An 18,098-nucleotide genomic window follows, 5' to 3' on the forward strand; every position below is an offset into this window, starting at 1 on the left:
AGATGACATGATCCTATATCTAGAAAACCCCATTGTCTCAGGTCAAAAGCTTCTTAAGTTGGTAAGCAACTTCAGCAAAGTCTCAAAATACAAAATCAATGTGCAAGAATTGCTAGCATTCCTATACACAAACAATAGGCAAGCTGAGAGCCAAATCACAAGTGAATCTCCATTCAAAATTGCCACAAAAAGAATAAGATGCCCAGGAATACAGCTAATAATGGAAATGAAGAACCTCTTCAAAGAGAACTACAAACCACTGCTCAAAGAAATCAGAAATGACACAAATGGAAAAATATACCATGCTCATGGATAGAAAGAATCAATATCGTGAAAACTGACATACTGCCCAAAGCAATTTATAGATTCAGTGCTATTCCCATTAAACCATTGACATTCTTCATAGAGTTAGAAAAAAACTGTTAAAATTTATATAAAATCAAAACAGAGCCTGAATAGTCAAGACAAGACAATAATAAGCAAAAAGAACAAAGCTAGAGGTACTACCTGACTTCAAACTATGCTACAAGGCTACAGTAACCAAAACAACATTGCACTGGTACAAAAAGACACAGGGACCAATGGAACAGAACAGAAAACCCAGAAATAAGATTGCACACCTACAACCATCAGATCTTTGACAAACTTGACAAAAACAAGCGATGAAGAAAGGATTCTTTATTTAATAAATAGTGTGAGATAACTGGCCAGCCATATGCAGAAAATTGAAACTGGACCCCTTCCTTACACCATCTGCAAAAATCAGTTTTCAAGATAGATTAAAGACTTAAATGTAAAGCCCAAAGCTATAAAAACCATAGAAGAAAATAAGAAAATCTAGGCAATACCATTCAGAACATAGGCATGGGCAAACATTTCATGATGAAGACACCAGAAGCAATTGGAGCAAATGAAAAAAGTGGGATCTAGTTAAATTAAAGAGCTTCTGCACAGCAAAAGAAACTATCATCAGAGTGAAGAGACAATTTACAGAATGGGAGAAAATGTTTGCAATCTATCCATCTGACAAAAGTCTAATATGTAGCAGCTACAAGGAACTTCAAGAAACTTAAAAGATAAAAACAACTTTATTAAAATGCAGGCAAAGGACACAAACAGACATTTTTCAAAAGAAGACATACATGCACCCAGCAAACATATGAGAAAAGCTCAACATCACTGAACATTAGAGAAATGAAAATCAAAACCACAATGAGATACCGTCTTACACCAATCAGAATGGCTATTAAAAATTTAAAAAATAACAGATGCTGACTAGGTAGTAGAGCAAAAAAGAACACTTTTACACTGTTTGATGAAAGTGTAAATTAGTTTAACCATTGTGGAAGACAGTGTGGTGATTCCTCAGAGATCTAGAGGCAGAAATACCATTTGACCCAGCAAACCCATTACTGGGTATATACCCAAAGGAATATAAATAATTCTATTATAAAGATGCATGCATGCCTATTTTTAGTGCAGCACTATTCACAATAGCAAAAACATGGAATCAACCTAAGCGTCCATCAGCGATAGACTGGATAAAGAAAATGTGCTACATATACACCGTGGAATACTATGCAGCCACAGAAGGAATGAGATGGTATCCTTTGCAGGGATGTGGATAAAGCTGGAGGCCATTATCTTCCACAAACTTAAGCAGGAACAGAAAACCAAATACCACATGTTCTCACTTATAAGTGGGGGCTGAATGATGAGAACACATGGACACATGGGGGGAACAATACACACTGGGATCTGTTGGAGGATGGGGGGAAGAAGGGAGAGCATCAGGAAGAAAAGCTCATGGATGCTGGGCTTAATACCTAGATGATGAGATCATCTGTGCAGCAAACCACCATAGCACATGTTTACCTATATAACAAACCTGCACATCCTTCATATGTACCCCTGAACTTAAAAAGAAAATAAAAACCATTAGCTTGATAGACTAATAAAAAAAGAAAGAGAACAGGCACAGTGACTCACCCCTGTAATCCCAGGACTTTGCAAGGCCAAGGTGGACAGATCACCTGAGGCCAAGATTTCAAGAACAGTCTAGCAAACATGGCAAAACACTGTCTCTACTAAAAATACAAAAATTAACCACACATGGTAATCTGTGGTCCCAGATACTGGAGAGGCTGAAACAGGAGAATCCCCTGAACCCAGGAGGTGGAGGTTGCAATGAGCTGAGATGTTGCCATTGCAATCCAGCCTTGGTGACAGAGTAAGGCTCTCTCAAAAAAATAAAAATAAATAAAAATAAATTAAAAGAGAAAACACTCAAATTACTAAACTCAGAACTGAAAGTGGAGATATAACTACGAATGCTACAGAAATAAAAAGGATTTCATGAGAGTATTATGAAAAAATATGTGCCAAAAAATTGGATAACCTCAATGAAATGGATGAATTCCTAAAAAAATACAACACCTACCTAAAGTAAATCATGAATAAATAGAACATTTGAATAGACTTGTAACTATTAAGGAGATTGAATTAATCATCAAAAATCTCATGACAAAAATAACTAAATAAAATGCTCTGGAGCTGAGAGCTTCACTGGTGACTTCTATCAAACATTTAAAGAAGAATTAACAGCAACTCTTCTCAAACATTTCCCAAACATATTGAAGAGACGGGAACGTTCCTAATTCATTCAATGAGGCCAAGACTACCCTGACACCAAAGTCAGATAAAGACACTATAAGAAAACAATATTTCTTATGAACATTAATGCAAAAGTTATCAATAAAATACTAACAAATCAAGTTCAGTAGCACATTAAAAGGATTATATACCATAACCATGTGGGATTTGTTCCTGAGATACAGGGATGGTTCAACATAGGAAAATCAATCAATGTACACTACATTTACAGAATAAAGAACAAAAATCACATCATCATCTCAACTGATGCAGAAAAAGCATTTGAGAAAATTCCACACCCTTTCATGATAAAAAAACATTCAACAAACTAAGAATAGAAGGAAACTACCTCAACATAATAAAAATCGTATATGTAAAACCCCTAGAGATCACCGTACTCAAGGCTGAAAGACTGAAAACATTCCTTCTAAGATCAAGAACAATGCAAAGATGCTAATTTTCACTTCTATTTAATGTAGTACTAGAAGTTCCAACCAGAGCAATTAGGCAAAAAAAAAAAAAAAAAAAAAATTAAAAGGCATCAAATAGGAAAGGAAGAAGTAAAATTATCTCTGTTCACAGATGCTATGATCTTATAATCAGAAAATTCAAAGATATCACCAAAAAAACTTATTAGAACCAATAAATTAATTCATCAAAGTAGCAGAACAGAAAGCTAACACATGAAAACTAGTTGTGTTTCTGTACGCTAACAATGAACAATCAAAAAAAGAAATTTTGAAGACACTTACATTTACAATAACATCAAAAAGAACACAAGTAAACTTAAGCAATGAGGCAAAAGATTTGTACAATGAAAACTACAAAACATTGCTGAAAGAAATTAAAGAGGACATAAATAAACAGAAATATATTCCAGGTCCATGGATTTGAAGACTTACTATTGTTAAGATGTCCATACTAACCAAAGCAACCTACAATTCAGTGCAATCCCTATTAAAATCTCAATGTGTCCTACAGAAATAGAAAATCCCAACCTGAAATTCATATAGAATATCAAAGGATCCCAAATAGCCAAAACAATCTTGGAGGACTCATGGTTCCTAATGTCAAAACCTACTAAAAGCTATAGTAATCAAGACAATGTAATACTGGCATAAAGACAGGAATATAAACCAATGAAATAGAATAGAGTCCAAAAATAAACCCTTGTATATATGGTCAAATGATTTTTGACAAGGGTGCCAAAACCATTGGTTGAGTGGGGAAATCACATGCAAAAGAATGAAGCTAGACCCTGACCTAACATCACATATTAAAAATTAACCCAAAATAGATCAAAGACCTAAAACGTAAGATCTACAGCTAGGCTTAGCTTAGACAAAAACATAGGAGTAAACTTCTCTGACCCTGGATTAGGCAAGGATTAATCCAATTTCTTTGATTTCTTGGTTGCCAGAGGCAACCAAAGAAAAATAGACAAATTGGACTTCATGAAAATTTTAAAGATTTGTGAATCTAGAGAATATCAACATAGTGAGAACTCATCTCTACAAAAAAATTAAAAATTATCTGGGCATGGTGGCACATGCCTGTAGTCCCAGCTACTTGGGAAGATGAGGTGGGAGGATGACTTGAGCTTGGGAGGTTGAAGCTGCAGTGAGCCATGATTGTGCCACTGCACTCCAGCCTGGGCAAACAGTGAGACCCTATCTAAAAATCAAACACACATACACACACACACAGACACACATACAATATCAACAAAGTAAAAAGGCAACCCCTGAAATATTTATAAACCAAATGGCTGATAAGGGATTAATATCTAGAATACATAGAGAATTCCTAAAAGTCAACAACTAAAACAAATTCAAAAATGGGCAAAGGACTTGAACAGACATTTTTTCAAAGAAGATACACAAATGGTCAATAAGCACTTGAAAAGATGCTTAACCTCACAAATCTAATTAGAGATATGCAAATCAAAACTAAAATGAAATACTGCCTCATCCCCATTAGGATGGTGCCTATGGTTATGCCTTGCTGTCACCTTGAAGAAATTACAGTCAGCCTCTGTTCTCATGGGTTCCATATCTGCAGATTTAACAACTACATATGGAGAACATTAAAAATAAATAAGCTCAACTGTACCAATAATTTTTAAAAAATCTAAAAATTTGAATATAGCATAACTACTTACATAGCATTTATATTGCCTTAGGTATTACAAGTAATCTGGAGATGATTTAGTGTAGACTGGAGGATGTGAGTAGCTTATATACAAATTCTACACCATTTTATCTCAAGTATCCACTAGATTTTGATATCCACTAGGGCCCTGGAACCAATCGCCTGTGGATACTGAGGGATGACTGTGCAGACAATTCTTGACTTACGATAGTTTGATGTAAGATTTTTCAACTTCAGATCAGTTTATTGGGGTATTAAATGCATTTTTGACTTAGGATATTTCTATTTACAATAGGTTTATCAGGATGTAGCCCCATTATAAATTGAGGAGCAGCAGTATTTATTTCTAGAAAAGAAACTTTCCCCTTATTTTCAACACAAACATAACACGTGGTCTTCTCCTATTTTCAATCTCTTCAATTTTACTAGACTGGAGAACAATGATTCTAGACTCTCATTGCAGTAATTGAATTTGGCTTGTACACTGTGAAAGTTGTGTAATCCTGATAAATTAAGTAATATTTCCTTTTGGCAAATAAGCTATAACGTCTAACCCACATATTTGCATCCAAAAGAAACTGTGAAGGTCTTGGAGCTTTTGCAGACTACCGGTGAATTCCCAAACTCAACAGTGGTCTCCTCTGACCCCCATCATGTGAGAGCTGAAATGCATGCTCTGACTCACCTGACTTGTTTGGGGCTTCATTCGTGGCCACGAGGGCCCTGTTCTGCAGCAAAGCTCCCACGGCACTGGTAACAGTTGGTTCTTTTTTTGGACCCATCTGAGCCTTACCCTACAGAGATAGAAAGAACGGGAGACACAGAGGACACCTTCTGTAACCTCAGGTACCACATAGGAGGTACAGCTCTTTCCCCTTCACCAACAGCAGACTGCCATCATCTGCAGGGACTCCCTGAATCCAGAGGAAAGGGACACAAACCCTGCATTTCAGTTAGTTTGGTTCGTGTCCTCCCAGCTGGTGCTCAAAGCCATATCTGGGTTTTGAAGCTTCTCTTTCATAATTAAGCCCTTGGGGTTGCTGGTGGTATGCTTATCCTATAAAATGAGTTGTATGCAGACGTAAATAACTTAATGTCAATAAGGATATGGTTAAAGAACATTTTATTTTTTTCATTACACTTGAAGATTATTATTATTATTATTATTTTAATATGAACAGAGAAGAAAAACAGATTGGCAGGCAGCAAATGTTTTAAGCGTGAAATTCCAACATCCCTACGCCATCACCTCCCTGCAGAGCAGCAGCAGCAGCAGAATAGTTTCATTAAAACGAAATAAGGGCCAAAAGGTTTCTCACACGCTCCTTTTACCTTGTCGTTGATCCCACCTCCAGTTCCATGGAAACTGCAGTATAAAGATAACCTGTTACACCAAGTGAGAATTCTCACTCGGGCAAGAATGGCTGTGAGACTATAGCAGGCAGCTCATCCCTATCCACACAAAGAAAGCTATTTTTAGAGGCCCATATTGGTCTCTTTTGGTTAAGGGTATGACACATTTTAAAAGTTGATTATGTTTAAAATAGAAACATATTTCGGCTGTGTTGTTAACAGCCCTTCAAAACTGAAACAACCCCTCCCTTCTTGCTCCATTTCTGAATAAGCTTCACTATTAGACAAGGTCCTAAAAGGGTGAAGCTGGCACAAGGGAAACAAATACGGCTGTTCAGATACACTCTACAGTGAGTGAAGGAATGCAGAAAGCAAGCAATTTTTCTTCTGCGTTCCCAATCACCACTCGGCTCTGGAAAACAAGGAGAGGAATGAGGCCAAGTCACTGGTTACACTCAGGACAGCCAGCTGGCCTTCTTCAGGAATAACAACACTTCCGTTTGCTGCTTCCCTGTGCTCTCTTTGGCCCCACTAAAGCCGACTAACTGGTAAGAAGAACCATTCGCAGAAATGTAACACACCCTTGACTGCTTTACAAAATGTAGGTAGACTTATACTTAGAAACTTTTCCATAATTAGGCTGTATTCAAACCCAAAGTAGTCACATTCCTCCAAAAGTGTGGTGCCAATCGTATCAACTGGAAAAGGCTACTGGAGGAGAGGCTGGGGTAATGTGGAGAGAGGAAGGGAGGAGTCCCTGTGTGCAAGACACTGACCGGGGCACTTCACTGAACTATACGTTTCCCAACAACTCAGCAAGGCAAACATGATTAACCCCATTTTACAGACGAAAGTGACTCTCCAAGAATTTAAGTAACTTGGCCAAGTTACCTAAATTGTAGAATTGAAATTCAAACCCTGGTCAGGTACGGTGGCTCATGCCTGTAATCCCAGCACTTTGGGAGGCTGAAACAGGCATATTACCTGAGGTTAGGAGTTCGAGACTAGCCTTCACAACATGGTGAAACCTTGTATCTACTAAAAATACAAAAATTAGCCGGATGTGGTCATGGGTGCCTATAATCCCAGCTACTCAGAAGGCTGAGGCACAATAATCACTTGAACCCGAGAGGTGGAGGTTACAGTGACCTGAGATCATGCCACTGCACTTCCAGCCTGGGAGACAGACTGAGACTCTGTCTCAAAAAAAAAAAAAAAAAAAAGAAAGAAATTCAAACTCTGACTACTGAATGTAGAATCCTGGCTTTGTCTACATTGCACTTCTTCCCATGCTATCTCAGATGTCAAGACTGAATCTAGGCCGGGTGTGGTAGTATATGCCTATAATCCCAGCACTTTGGGAGGCCAAGGCAGGCAGATCACTTGAGGTCAGGAGTTCGAGACCAGCTTGGCCAACACGGTGAAACCCCATCTTTTCTAAAAATACAAAAGTTAGCCAGGTATGGTGGTGGATGCCTGTAATTCCAGCTACTCGGGAGACTGAGGCAGGAGAATCACTTGAACTTGGGAGGCAGAGGTTGCAGTGAGCCAAGATCATGCCACTGGACTCCAGCATGGGCAACAGAGTGAGATTCCATCTCAAAAAAAAAAAAAAAGACTCAATCGATGAAACTATTTATCATAACCAATGCCCCTCAACACAGATATCTCCTCCCTCCAGTGTTCCATTATCTACAGAGATTGTCTTCCTATCTGTTCAGGCTCCGGAGCTGAGAACCTTATAGTCAACCCTGATCCTCTTTTATTCTATGCCTAATCATTTTCTCAGTATCATCAATTATTTCTTAGATGCTCCGTCCCACACAACCCTATTAATCCTCCTGTTCTAGGCCCTCATTTTTTCCCTGTTGTGGTGGGTCTTACTTGATCTCCCATTAATCCATGTGGAACAGTAGTTGCAAAAGTGACCTTTCTAAAAAGCCAGTTGTATGCAACTCTAGTCTCCACTGTTCACCCAACCCACATTGCCTGTAGGATGACACATGAGGCCAATTGGACAGAAAGGCCAAGAAAGCCAGTCTTCAGAGAGAAGAGAAGGCAGAGAATAGCAGGAGGAGGAGACAGGTTGGCAAAGTGCAAAAGAGGACTGTCTGGCTTCCTGAGGACTTTCCAGTTCCTGCTTCCAGGCCCTCAGGTCTGGCTGTCCTTGATTTTAGGGTGTATATTCAACCAATTCCTCTTTTCTTCCTCTCTCAACTGGCTTTAGTTAAAGCCCTTCTAGATCTGGCTGCCTATCTTGCCTGTCTCTGTACCTCTTTCATAGGCACTCTATGCTTTCGCTGAGCCCCACCACCAAACAGATGGGTGCCTCCAGCCACAAGCTGGATGTTTTGTGCATAAAGCCCTTCCCAACCCCACCTCTAGGCTGGTGAACCCATTTTGATATTTAAGAGCAAAACGTCTGCTTGCCTTTGAAGACTTCCAAGAATTGCAGTGATTTCTTCCATAGCCCTCCTATATATGCCAACTGTACCAGCTCCAAGTCCCCCTCCATTTTTCAATGACAAATTCTTGATCAACAAGTACCCAGCACAGTATCTGGTACATGGTAGATAGTCAATAACTCTCTAATGCTTCTGGGGATAGAGCTTAGGATTGATAGTCTGTGGGATCCACTTTTGTTGGAAAGGGTCCCACCTCATTAAATACTGCATTTAGCCAAAAGCTTTCTAAACAGGCTGTAGAGGCTGGGCATGATGGCTCACACCTATAATCCCAGCACTTTGGGAGGCTAAAGCGGGGAGGTCGCTTGGGCTCAGGAATTTGAGACCAGTCTGAGCAACATAGTGAGACCCCACTTCTACTAAAAATACAAAAAAGTAGCTGGGCGTGGTGGCATGAACCTGTAGTCCCAGCTACTCAGGAGGCTGAGGTGAGAGGATCACCTGCAATAGGAAGGTCAAAGCTGTAGTGAGCGGTGAATACACCATTGCACTCCAGCCTGCAGTGAGACGTGATTACACCATTGCACTCCAGCCTGGGCAACAGAGTGAGACCCTGTCTCAAAAGTAAATAAACAAAAAACCAGTCTATATATATTTGAAGTATTCAGACCAACTTTCATAGCATCTAAGCCATGTCTATGAAACAAATAGTTTTTATGCTATATTATAAGTATGTGCCTGGGACCTTTGATGTGTATGGAGCTGTTTTCTGGCTCCAGTTCTGTGGTTTGTAAAACTACTATCTTCTACTTCAGCTTGTTATATTACTGATTTGTACCTAATTATAACAGCTGCTTCCATTCATCCACATATCCCTTTAACTTGCTGATTCTGTGGTTTTAAATAAAAGGCTGAAGACCCCTTCTCTACAGAGCAAAATACATGACCTGCAGGGCAATTGCCTTGTGAGTGAAACTCAGGCAGTTTCACTTCAGATTTGCAATTCTTTTTTGGGTGGTTAAGATTGATAACCATTGTTGGATAAAGAGTTTTTCCATAATGCTACAGAAACACCATGTATTCAAGTCTTCATCCAAAGAAGCTTCAAATACTCCAGAAATATTTTTGTTTCTACAACACCCAAAGATGCCATTAGCTAGAAAGCATTCCCCTTCAAAAGAAGCCAACTCCCATAGGGATGAGTAATGGTGATCAGTTCTCTTTACCCTTACACTTCTTAGAATAAGTAATTGAGGTTCTCTAGGAAATTTCACCTGCTCACACCAGGCATGCAAGGGCACAAAAGCCAACACCTGGGGAGAGAGTGTTACCTGAGCTCTGGATGCCAATTTGGCTGCTGTCTCGGCTGGATTAAAGACTCGGCGAGAAGATTGATCCTTGCAGAAATTAATATGTCGCTTGGCTGCGGTTTCATTGAACCTCCTCATACAATATGGGCATTGAATATAATCTGAATGTAAAGACAACAACAAATGGAAATTAACGCTTTAAAAACAATTATAGAATGGACTACATGAAGTGAAATGAGGATATGATAGCTCATGCCAGAAATCCCAGCACTTTGTGAGGCTGAGGTGGGTGGATTACTTGAGCCCAGGAGTTTGAGACCAGCCTGGGCAACATGGCAAAACCCCATCCCTACAAAAAACTAGCCAGGCATGGTGGTATGCACCTGTGGTTTCAGCTACTTGAGAAAATCGCTTAAGCCCAGGAGGTCAAGGCTGCAGTGAGCTGTGATTATGCCACAGCACTCCAGCCTGGGCAACAGAACCAGACCCTATTTCAAATAAGTAAACAAATACATATATAAGTAATGATACGAACTCTGCTCCAACATGAAAGAACAAGGTCCCAAACTCTGGTTTGAGACTATACCAAAGGGGGAGACATGCAAGGGCTCAGTTAAGGACATGGCAAGGAAAAATGTCACAACCTGTGCATTCATTTCAATTGTCTGCCTTTGAAATGTTTAAGTGATGTGCTTTTCCAGAAAGAAAAGATTATACTTTAGAACTTCTCAATGAAATAAATTATTTAGTGAATCCTGTGTGAAGAAAGTAGTTCTGGGATCACAGAATATTAGTATTGATGGCACAGAAGGACAAATTCAAAAGCCCAGGTTGTGATGCTGGGTGAGTATTACAGAAGTTATGGAGTTACAGAAGGAGATGAGATGTTTCCAAATGTGGGTTTGGGAGATGTGAACGGAAGTCAGTAGCATTGTGTCACTGGTAGAAAAACATACTGCTTTTGCAGTAGCTAGATTTTTTTCCACTTAAATACTAAGTGAGCAGGCAATATATTCAGGAAGGAGATAGCAATAGGATAAAAGGTGAGAGCTTAAAAACAGAAAAGGGAAAGAAGGAGGGATGATAGGAAAGTGTCACTAAAAACAGCTTCAGCTTCCAGAGATGCAATGGCTCAGGCAGCTCCTGTCGGCCTCAGGTGCTCTGTGGTTCTGTGTAATAGCTTTTTGTCTAAATTCTTTCATTTGCAATTACCAGACATAATTGGCTAGTGAGAGAAATGAAAAGTGGGAAAGAGCCAAGATCTTCTTAGAACATAGAGCTGCTCATAGCAAAACTAGGTTGGCACCTACCCCTCTAAATCAAGCAGGGATGGGTGTTTGCTTTGTTTTAGGTATCTTAAAGGGATAACACATTAGATATCAGCGATATAAAATAATGCCCTACCCCAAGAAGGGTGTGAAACTGCATCAGCCTCAAAAACAGTATAGAACTTGTGTTAGTGTACAATCAAAATATCTTCATGTGTGGATAGATATTTAATGTAGTGCTGTTAAGAATTTTTAACGCCACCTTTTAAAACCATTTGGGGAGTTTTCTGTTTGAACAAATCATTTCCTAAAATGTATACTCATAAAATGTAAGAACTGGTAAGCACTTAGAAATCATCTAGTAGCCTTATCCTTTATTTCTTACTCCAGAAGGCAGTACCTCATCATTAATTTAATACTGACTGAGCAGCTACTTGGTGCTAGGTGCTGTTTTACACCTGGGGATGCAATGTCTCTGAAATCCAGGAGTAAGCATTCTATGACAGAAACAAATAAATATAAAGTTCACACGGAGATAAATGCCTTGGAAAAAAAAAAAAAGAACAGGACAGCATTGGGAAATAATAAAAAGCCCAGCGCTGGAGGTTGCCTGACTGGTTTTGAGCCTGAGTTCTTTACTTGTTATATGTGTGAACTCGGGCAAGTTACCCAACCTCCTTAAGCTTTCATTTTCCCAGTACCTACATATCACCTTTTTCATCGGATTGTTATGAAAGTTAACTGTGATGATGCACATAAAGGCTTGGCACAGTGGGTGGGGTGGAGCATACTGAATGCTTTATAAATGCTAGATATTGCTATAAGGAAACAGGTTCAGCAAGGTTGTGATTCCAACTACCGAATAGAAATGAAACTGCCTAGGAAAAAAAGTATAATAGAAAGTGCCATTATCATTCAGAATTCACCTACAATTGTTTAGAAGAACCATCTAGAACATGGCTCTTAGCTTGGTGGTTATTTCTTCAATTTTGCCAGCTGGAAAGCCAAGTCTTACACAAGAAATGCTGCAACCATAAACCCTACTCATATCAGGCAAAAACAATGATCATGGCAATACTGAGTTGCTTCCTTAAACCCACTTTTCATTCACTCACTGCCATCCTTCTACGTATTTGGTACTACATATCACCATGGAGACAGCAAAGCTGAAGTCTATTTCCCCGACAAGAAAAATCTCAGAGATGAGTAGGCGAACAGACAATTACAGCTTGGTGGGTTAAACTGTAGAAGAGGAGGCACTAGGGCCTCTGGGACCCTACAGAGGGAACATGAGGCCCCACCAGAGGAGCAGAGAGCAGGCAGGAGAGGGTCCTGCGTCTAAGCATTCCAGGTTGCTGGTTGTATTTATGTTGAACTTCACATATTTTGAGAATTGTTGTATTTTCTGCAATAATCTGAACCCAGCATGACTGAGTTACAAGTTCTAGCCTCAGCTCAATTGGAGTCACCTGTCTTCCTCTATCAACAATGTTTTCATAAAATCCTATGTCCTATTTATTTCAATAGGTAATGATTTTGAAAGTCAGAGTACAAATGAATTCTTATGAGGAATATGGTGGCCAGATCTCACAGAAAGGTGGAAAACCAAGCATCATTCTAAAATGCAAATACTGTGCTGTGTATCCATGTCTATGTGGCCATATAAAATGGTGACTGAATGTCCCAGGCCTCACAGAAAAATAACAATTATAAATATTCTAAATCACTCTCTGCATAAACTGTCACAGTATCCTAGAAATTTAAATCATTAACAGACTTAGCTAAGTCACTATAAAGTAGAATATAGGCATGTCTTAAAAACAGAGTCATGAAAATAGGGAATAATGCTGACAAAGAAAGGGAAATTACTGGCACGTTCATGTAGGTTAGGCCATGTTATAGATAACTCTAGTTGTATGTATATAAATTCTCCAGTACTTAAGCCTGATAATTCTGGGCTAATGTAAAATCCCTGCATAAACAAAATCATCAGATTGTGGTGAAAATGTTGAGAGTGCATAAAATCATTTGGTTTGTTGCATAAAATTACATTAAGGGCACAAGAAAGAAGTTAATTATAATTGTATGTTAGCATAGAAATACAAACGGAAGAAAAATAAATTGAACATTTGGTGAGGCCTTGCAAAATGATTTTTTTTTTTTTTTTTTAGGGAAACAATAATCCCCACATTTTAGATCCAAGTCACATTTATATCCAAGTTGGATCTAAAGTGTGGGAGAAATTCACACAGCAGGACATCTGACATGGTTGTACTTATTCAATTAAAGGACCATAAGGTAGCCATCAACCCTGTAGTTTCTGATCCCGAAATGAATATATTTCTCATAAAAGATGTTTTTTGTTACATGAAACTTGTTGCCAAGGTACTTACATAATTACTAAAATCATAGCACATATCTTTCTACTGAATATCTTAAAACAGTACATTATTTAAGATATATTTTCATTAGTGCTCAATAACACTAAAGCAAATATGAGGATTATTTTCTGGCATAGAAGCTCCGATGATTTGTTTTCCAGATGATTTCTAGTAAGATTATACTGTGGCTTTTTGCTCTTGCACTTTCCTAAATAGTCTTTTTTGAGGAATAATTTACACACAACTAAATGTGCCTATTTTACATGTACAGTTCAATGAGTTGTGACAAATGTATGCATTTGTAAGCACCCCAATTAAAATATAGAACATTTTCATCACCCCAGAAATTCCTTCATGCCCTCTTTCAGTCAATATTTTGCAAAAGCCATTCTCAAGCAACCAATTATCCATTTCCGGTTACTATTCATAAGATTTCCCTGTCCTATAAGTTCATATAATAGAACATCCATGTTGCTGCATGTATTTCCTTCTTATTGTTGAGTACTAGTATATTTTGTAAATATTCCACAATCTCTTTATCTATTCAGTTGTTGATAAACATTTTCAGTTGTTTCCAGTTTATGCTATATGAATAAAGCTATTTATTCATGTAAACCTTTTTTATGGACATGTTTTCCTTTTTTTTGTCTAACTATCAAGAAATGGAATTGCTGTATAGGCTAAGTGCATATTTAATTTATTAAGAAAACACCGGTGTAAAGTGGTTGTACTATTTTATATTTCTATCAGCAGTGTATGAGACTTCCAGTTGGTCTACATCATAGCAAAGACTTATAGCATCACTCTTCTTCTTTTTTCTTTTTGAGACAGAGTCTCGCTCTGTCACCCAGGCTGGAGTGCAGTAGCACAGTCTCTACTCACTGCAACCTCTGCCTCCAGGTTCAAATGATTATCATGCCTCAGCCTCCCAAGTAGCTGGAATTATAGGAGTGAGCCACCATGCCCAGCTAATTTTTTTGTATTTTTAAGACAGACAGGGTTTTGCCATGTTGGCCAGGCTGATCTTGAACTCCCGGCCTCAAGATATCTGCCTACCTCAGCCTCCCAAAGTGCTGGGATTGCAGGCATTGTATTGTCAAGTTTTAAATTTTAGCCAGTGAAGTGGATGTGTAGTGGTATCTCATTATGGTTTTTAATTTGCATTTTCCTAATAAAAATGATGTTGAGTATCTTTTCATGTGCTTATTGGCTATTATTTTGTGATGTGTCTGTTCAAACACATCTCTTGAGCTTCTCTGACTGGGCTGGCTCCTTATTATTGAGTTTTCAGAGTTCTTTATATGTTTTTGATATGAGTTCCCTGTCAGATATACATATTATGAATATTTTCTCCCAGTCTGTAACTTGCCTTTCTGTTTTTTTTTTTTTTTTTTTTTCTATATTGATCATTTCCTCAGATCCAATCCATTTTCTTAAGTCTCAAACTGAAATTTTTAATTTTGGTAAGGCCCAATCTACTAATTAAAAAAAAATTATTTTTTATTTTATTATTTTGTGTCCTGCCTGGGAAATCTTTGTTGGCCTTTAGTTGTAACAATTACATTAGGTCAATGATCCTTTTCAAATGAATTTTTATGTATGGTTGATATAGTTTAGATATTTGTCCCCTTCAAATCTTATGCTGAAATTTGATCTTCAGTGTTGGAGGCAGGCCTAGTGGACGGTGTTTGGATCATGGGGGTGGATCTCTTATTAACAGCTTGGTGCTGTCCTTTTGGTAAGGAGTGAGTTCTTGCTCTATTAGCTCCCATCATAACTTATTGTTAAGAAGAGACTGGGCTGGGCACAGTGGCTCATGTCTGTAATCCCAGCACTTTGAGAGGCTGAGGCAGGTGGATTGCTTGAGCTCAGAAATTCGAGACCAGCCTGGGCAACATGAAGAAACCCCACCTCTACCAAAAATATTAAAAAATTAGCTGGGCATGCATCTGTGGTCTCAGCTACTCAAGGGGCTAAGATGGGAGGATGGCTGGAGCCTGGGAGGTGGATGTTGCAGTGAGCTGAGATCACACCACTGCATTCCAGCCTGGGCGTTAGAGTGAGACTCCCTCTCAAAAAAAAAAAAAAAAAAAAAAAAAAAAAAAAAAAAAAACAACAACAACAACAACAAAAAAGAGCCTGTCACACCTCCTTCCCACCTCCTTCCCCTCCCTCTTGCTTTCTTTCTTGACATGTGATGCCTGCTTCCCTTCACCTTCCATCACGATTGTAGACTTCCTGAAATCCTCAAGAGAAGTAGATGCCGGTGCCATGCTTCTTGTACAACCTGCAGAACTGTGAGCCAAATAAACTCCTTTTATTTATAAATTACCCAGTCTCAGGTGTTACTTTATAGCAACACAAATGGACTAAGACAATGGTATAAGAATCAAGGTTCATTTTTCCATATGGATATCCAGTTGTTCCACCATTATTTGTTGCTAAGGTTAGTCTTTCCTCCAGTAAATTACCTTGGCATCTCTTAAGAAAATCAATTACCCACAGTTGGCGTGCCTATATCTAGATTCTACTTTCTGTTAAATTGATACACCAATACCAAGTTGTCGTGATCACTGTCATGTTATAATAAATATTGACATCAGGTAATGTAAATACTCCAACTTTGTGCTTTTAAAAAACTATCTTGCCTATTCCAGATCCTTTCCATTTCCATAAAAGTTTTGAATCAGCTAGTCAATTCCTTCTTCTTTTTTATTTTTTTAAGATGCAGTTTCGCTCTTGTCACTCAGACTGGAGTGCCATGGCATGATCTCAGCTCACTGCAACCTCTGCCTCCCAGGTTCAAGCCATTCTCCTGCCTTAGCCTGCCAAGTAGCAGGGATTACAGGCGCCCACCACCACGTCCAGCTAATTTTTTGTATTTTTAGTAGAGATGATGTTTCACTGTGTTGACCAGGCTGGTCTCGAACTCTTGACCTCAAGTGATCCACCTGCCTTGGCCTCCCAAAGTGCTGGGATTACAGGCATGAGCCACCATATCCAGCCAGGTAGTCAATTTCTACCCAGCAAAAATAACTTCTACATATTTCTATTAGAATTACATTGAACATATGTTAATTTGGTTAGAATTGACATCATAACAGAATCTTGAGTCTTCCAAACCAGAAAAATGGTAAATTTCACCATTTATTCTTGTCATCTTTAACTTCTAGAATAAATGTTATGAGATTTTCATTTTATAGGTTCTGCATATATTTCAGTAAATACACCCCTAAATATATACTATTTTTTATGTTATTATAAATACATTAAATTTCTTCTTCTTTTTTTTGAGACAGAGTCTTCTCTGTCACTCAGGATAGAGTGCAGTGGCATGATCTCAGCTCACTGCAACATCCACCTCCCAGGTTCAAGCAATTCTCCTGCCTCAGCCTCCCGAATAGCTGGGATTACAGGTGGCCACGACAATGCCCAGCTAATTTTATTTTATTTTTTTGTAGAGACAGGGTTTCACCATCTTGGCCAAGCTGATCTTGAACTCCTGACCTCCTGATCCACCCACCTTAGCCTCCCAAAGTGCTGGGATTACAGGCATAAGCCACCGTGCCTGGCCTTAAATTTCATTTTTAATTGTTTATGCCTAGTATACAGAACTAAAATTCACTTGTATATATCTTATATCCTGAAACTTTGTTAAATTCACTTTAATTCCAGTAGCTTTTTTGTAGTTCCTTTTTATTATTATTATTATTTTTTAGAGATGAGGTTTCACTATGTCGGCCAGGCTAGTCTCGAACTCCTGACCCCAGGTGACCCACCCACCTCAGCCTCCCAAAGTGCTAGGATTATAGGCATGAGCCACCACTCCTGGCCTGTAATTCCTTTTAATTGATTTTTTGCCATATTACACTGAGCATTATCAATAGTATGGTATTGAATAGAAGTCGTCAGAATGAATATCCTTGCTTTTATCCCCGATCTCTGTAAGAAAGTGTTCAGTTTTTCACTATTCAGTGTGATGTTAGCTGTAGATTTCTCAAAGATGACCTTTATGGAGGAAATTCCCTTCTAATTTTATCTTGCTGAGAAGTTTTGTTTTGTTTTTTTTTTATATATTGTTTTTAACATGTAAGGTGTTACACCTTATGAAAGGCTTTTTCTCTATTGAGATGATATGCTTTAAAAAATATTTTGTTAATTTGATGAATTACATCATTTTCTTCTTTTGACTTAATTTAGGTCTCATTTGTTCTTTTTCTAATGTTTTAAAGAGAAAGTTTAAGATAATTGAACTAAACCTTTTCTTTTTTCTAATGTAAACATTTAAAGCTATAAAATTCCCTCTAGAATTAATTGAGCTGAATCCCACAAAGTTAGATGTTTTCATTATCATTCTGTTAAAAATATTTTGTAATTTCTCTTGTGATTTCTTCTTAGATCTATGGGTTATTTAGAAATGACTTGCTGATTTCCAAGTATTCAAAAATTTTCCAGATATATTTTTGTCATACATTTCTAATTTAATTCTCATCTGGTCAGAGAATATATTATGTATGATTTCACTTCTAAATTTGAGACCTGCTTTGTGGACCTGTATATAGTCTCTCTTGGGTGACT

General features: G+C 38.2%; 1 protein-coding gene across 1 annotated transcript in view; it reads right to left on the minus strand.

Annotated features, from left to right (window-relative positions):
- The window catches only part of ZC2HC1B (zinc finger C2HC-type containing 1B), a gene marked incomplete at its 5' end in the record, with an annotated part of 65,088 nt that overhangs the window by 35,204 nt on the left and 11,786 nt on the right, over positions 1-18,098 (minus strand). The window contains 2 exons of the mRNA XM_074397089.1: positions 5,489-5,597; positions 9,893-10,032. Of these exons, the coding sequence (XP_074253190.1) occupies positions 5,489-5,597; positions 9,893-10,032 (249 nt within the window). The remainder of the gene's footprint in view (positions 1-5,488; positions 5,598-9,892; positions 10,033-18,098) is intronic.

This window comes from Saimiri boliviensis, chromosome 4 (genome assembly GCF_048565385.1).
Source record: "Saimiri boliviensis isolate mSaiBol1 chromosome 4, mSaiBol1.pri, whole genome shotgun sequence".
Taxonomy (NCBI): Eukaryota; Metazoa; Chordata; class Mammalia; order Primates; family Cebidae; genus Saimiri; species Saimiri boliviensis.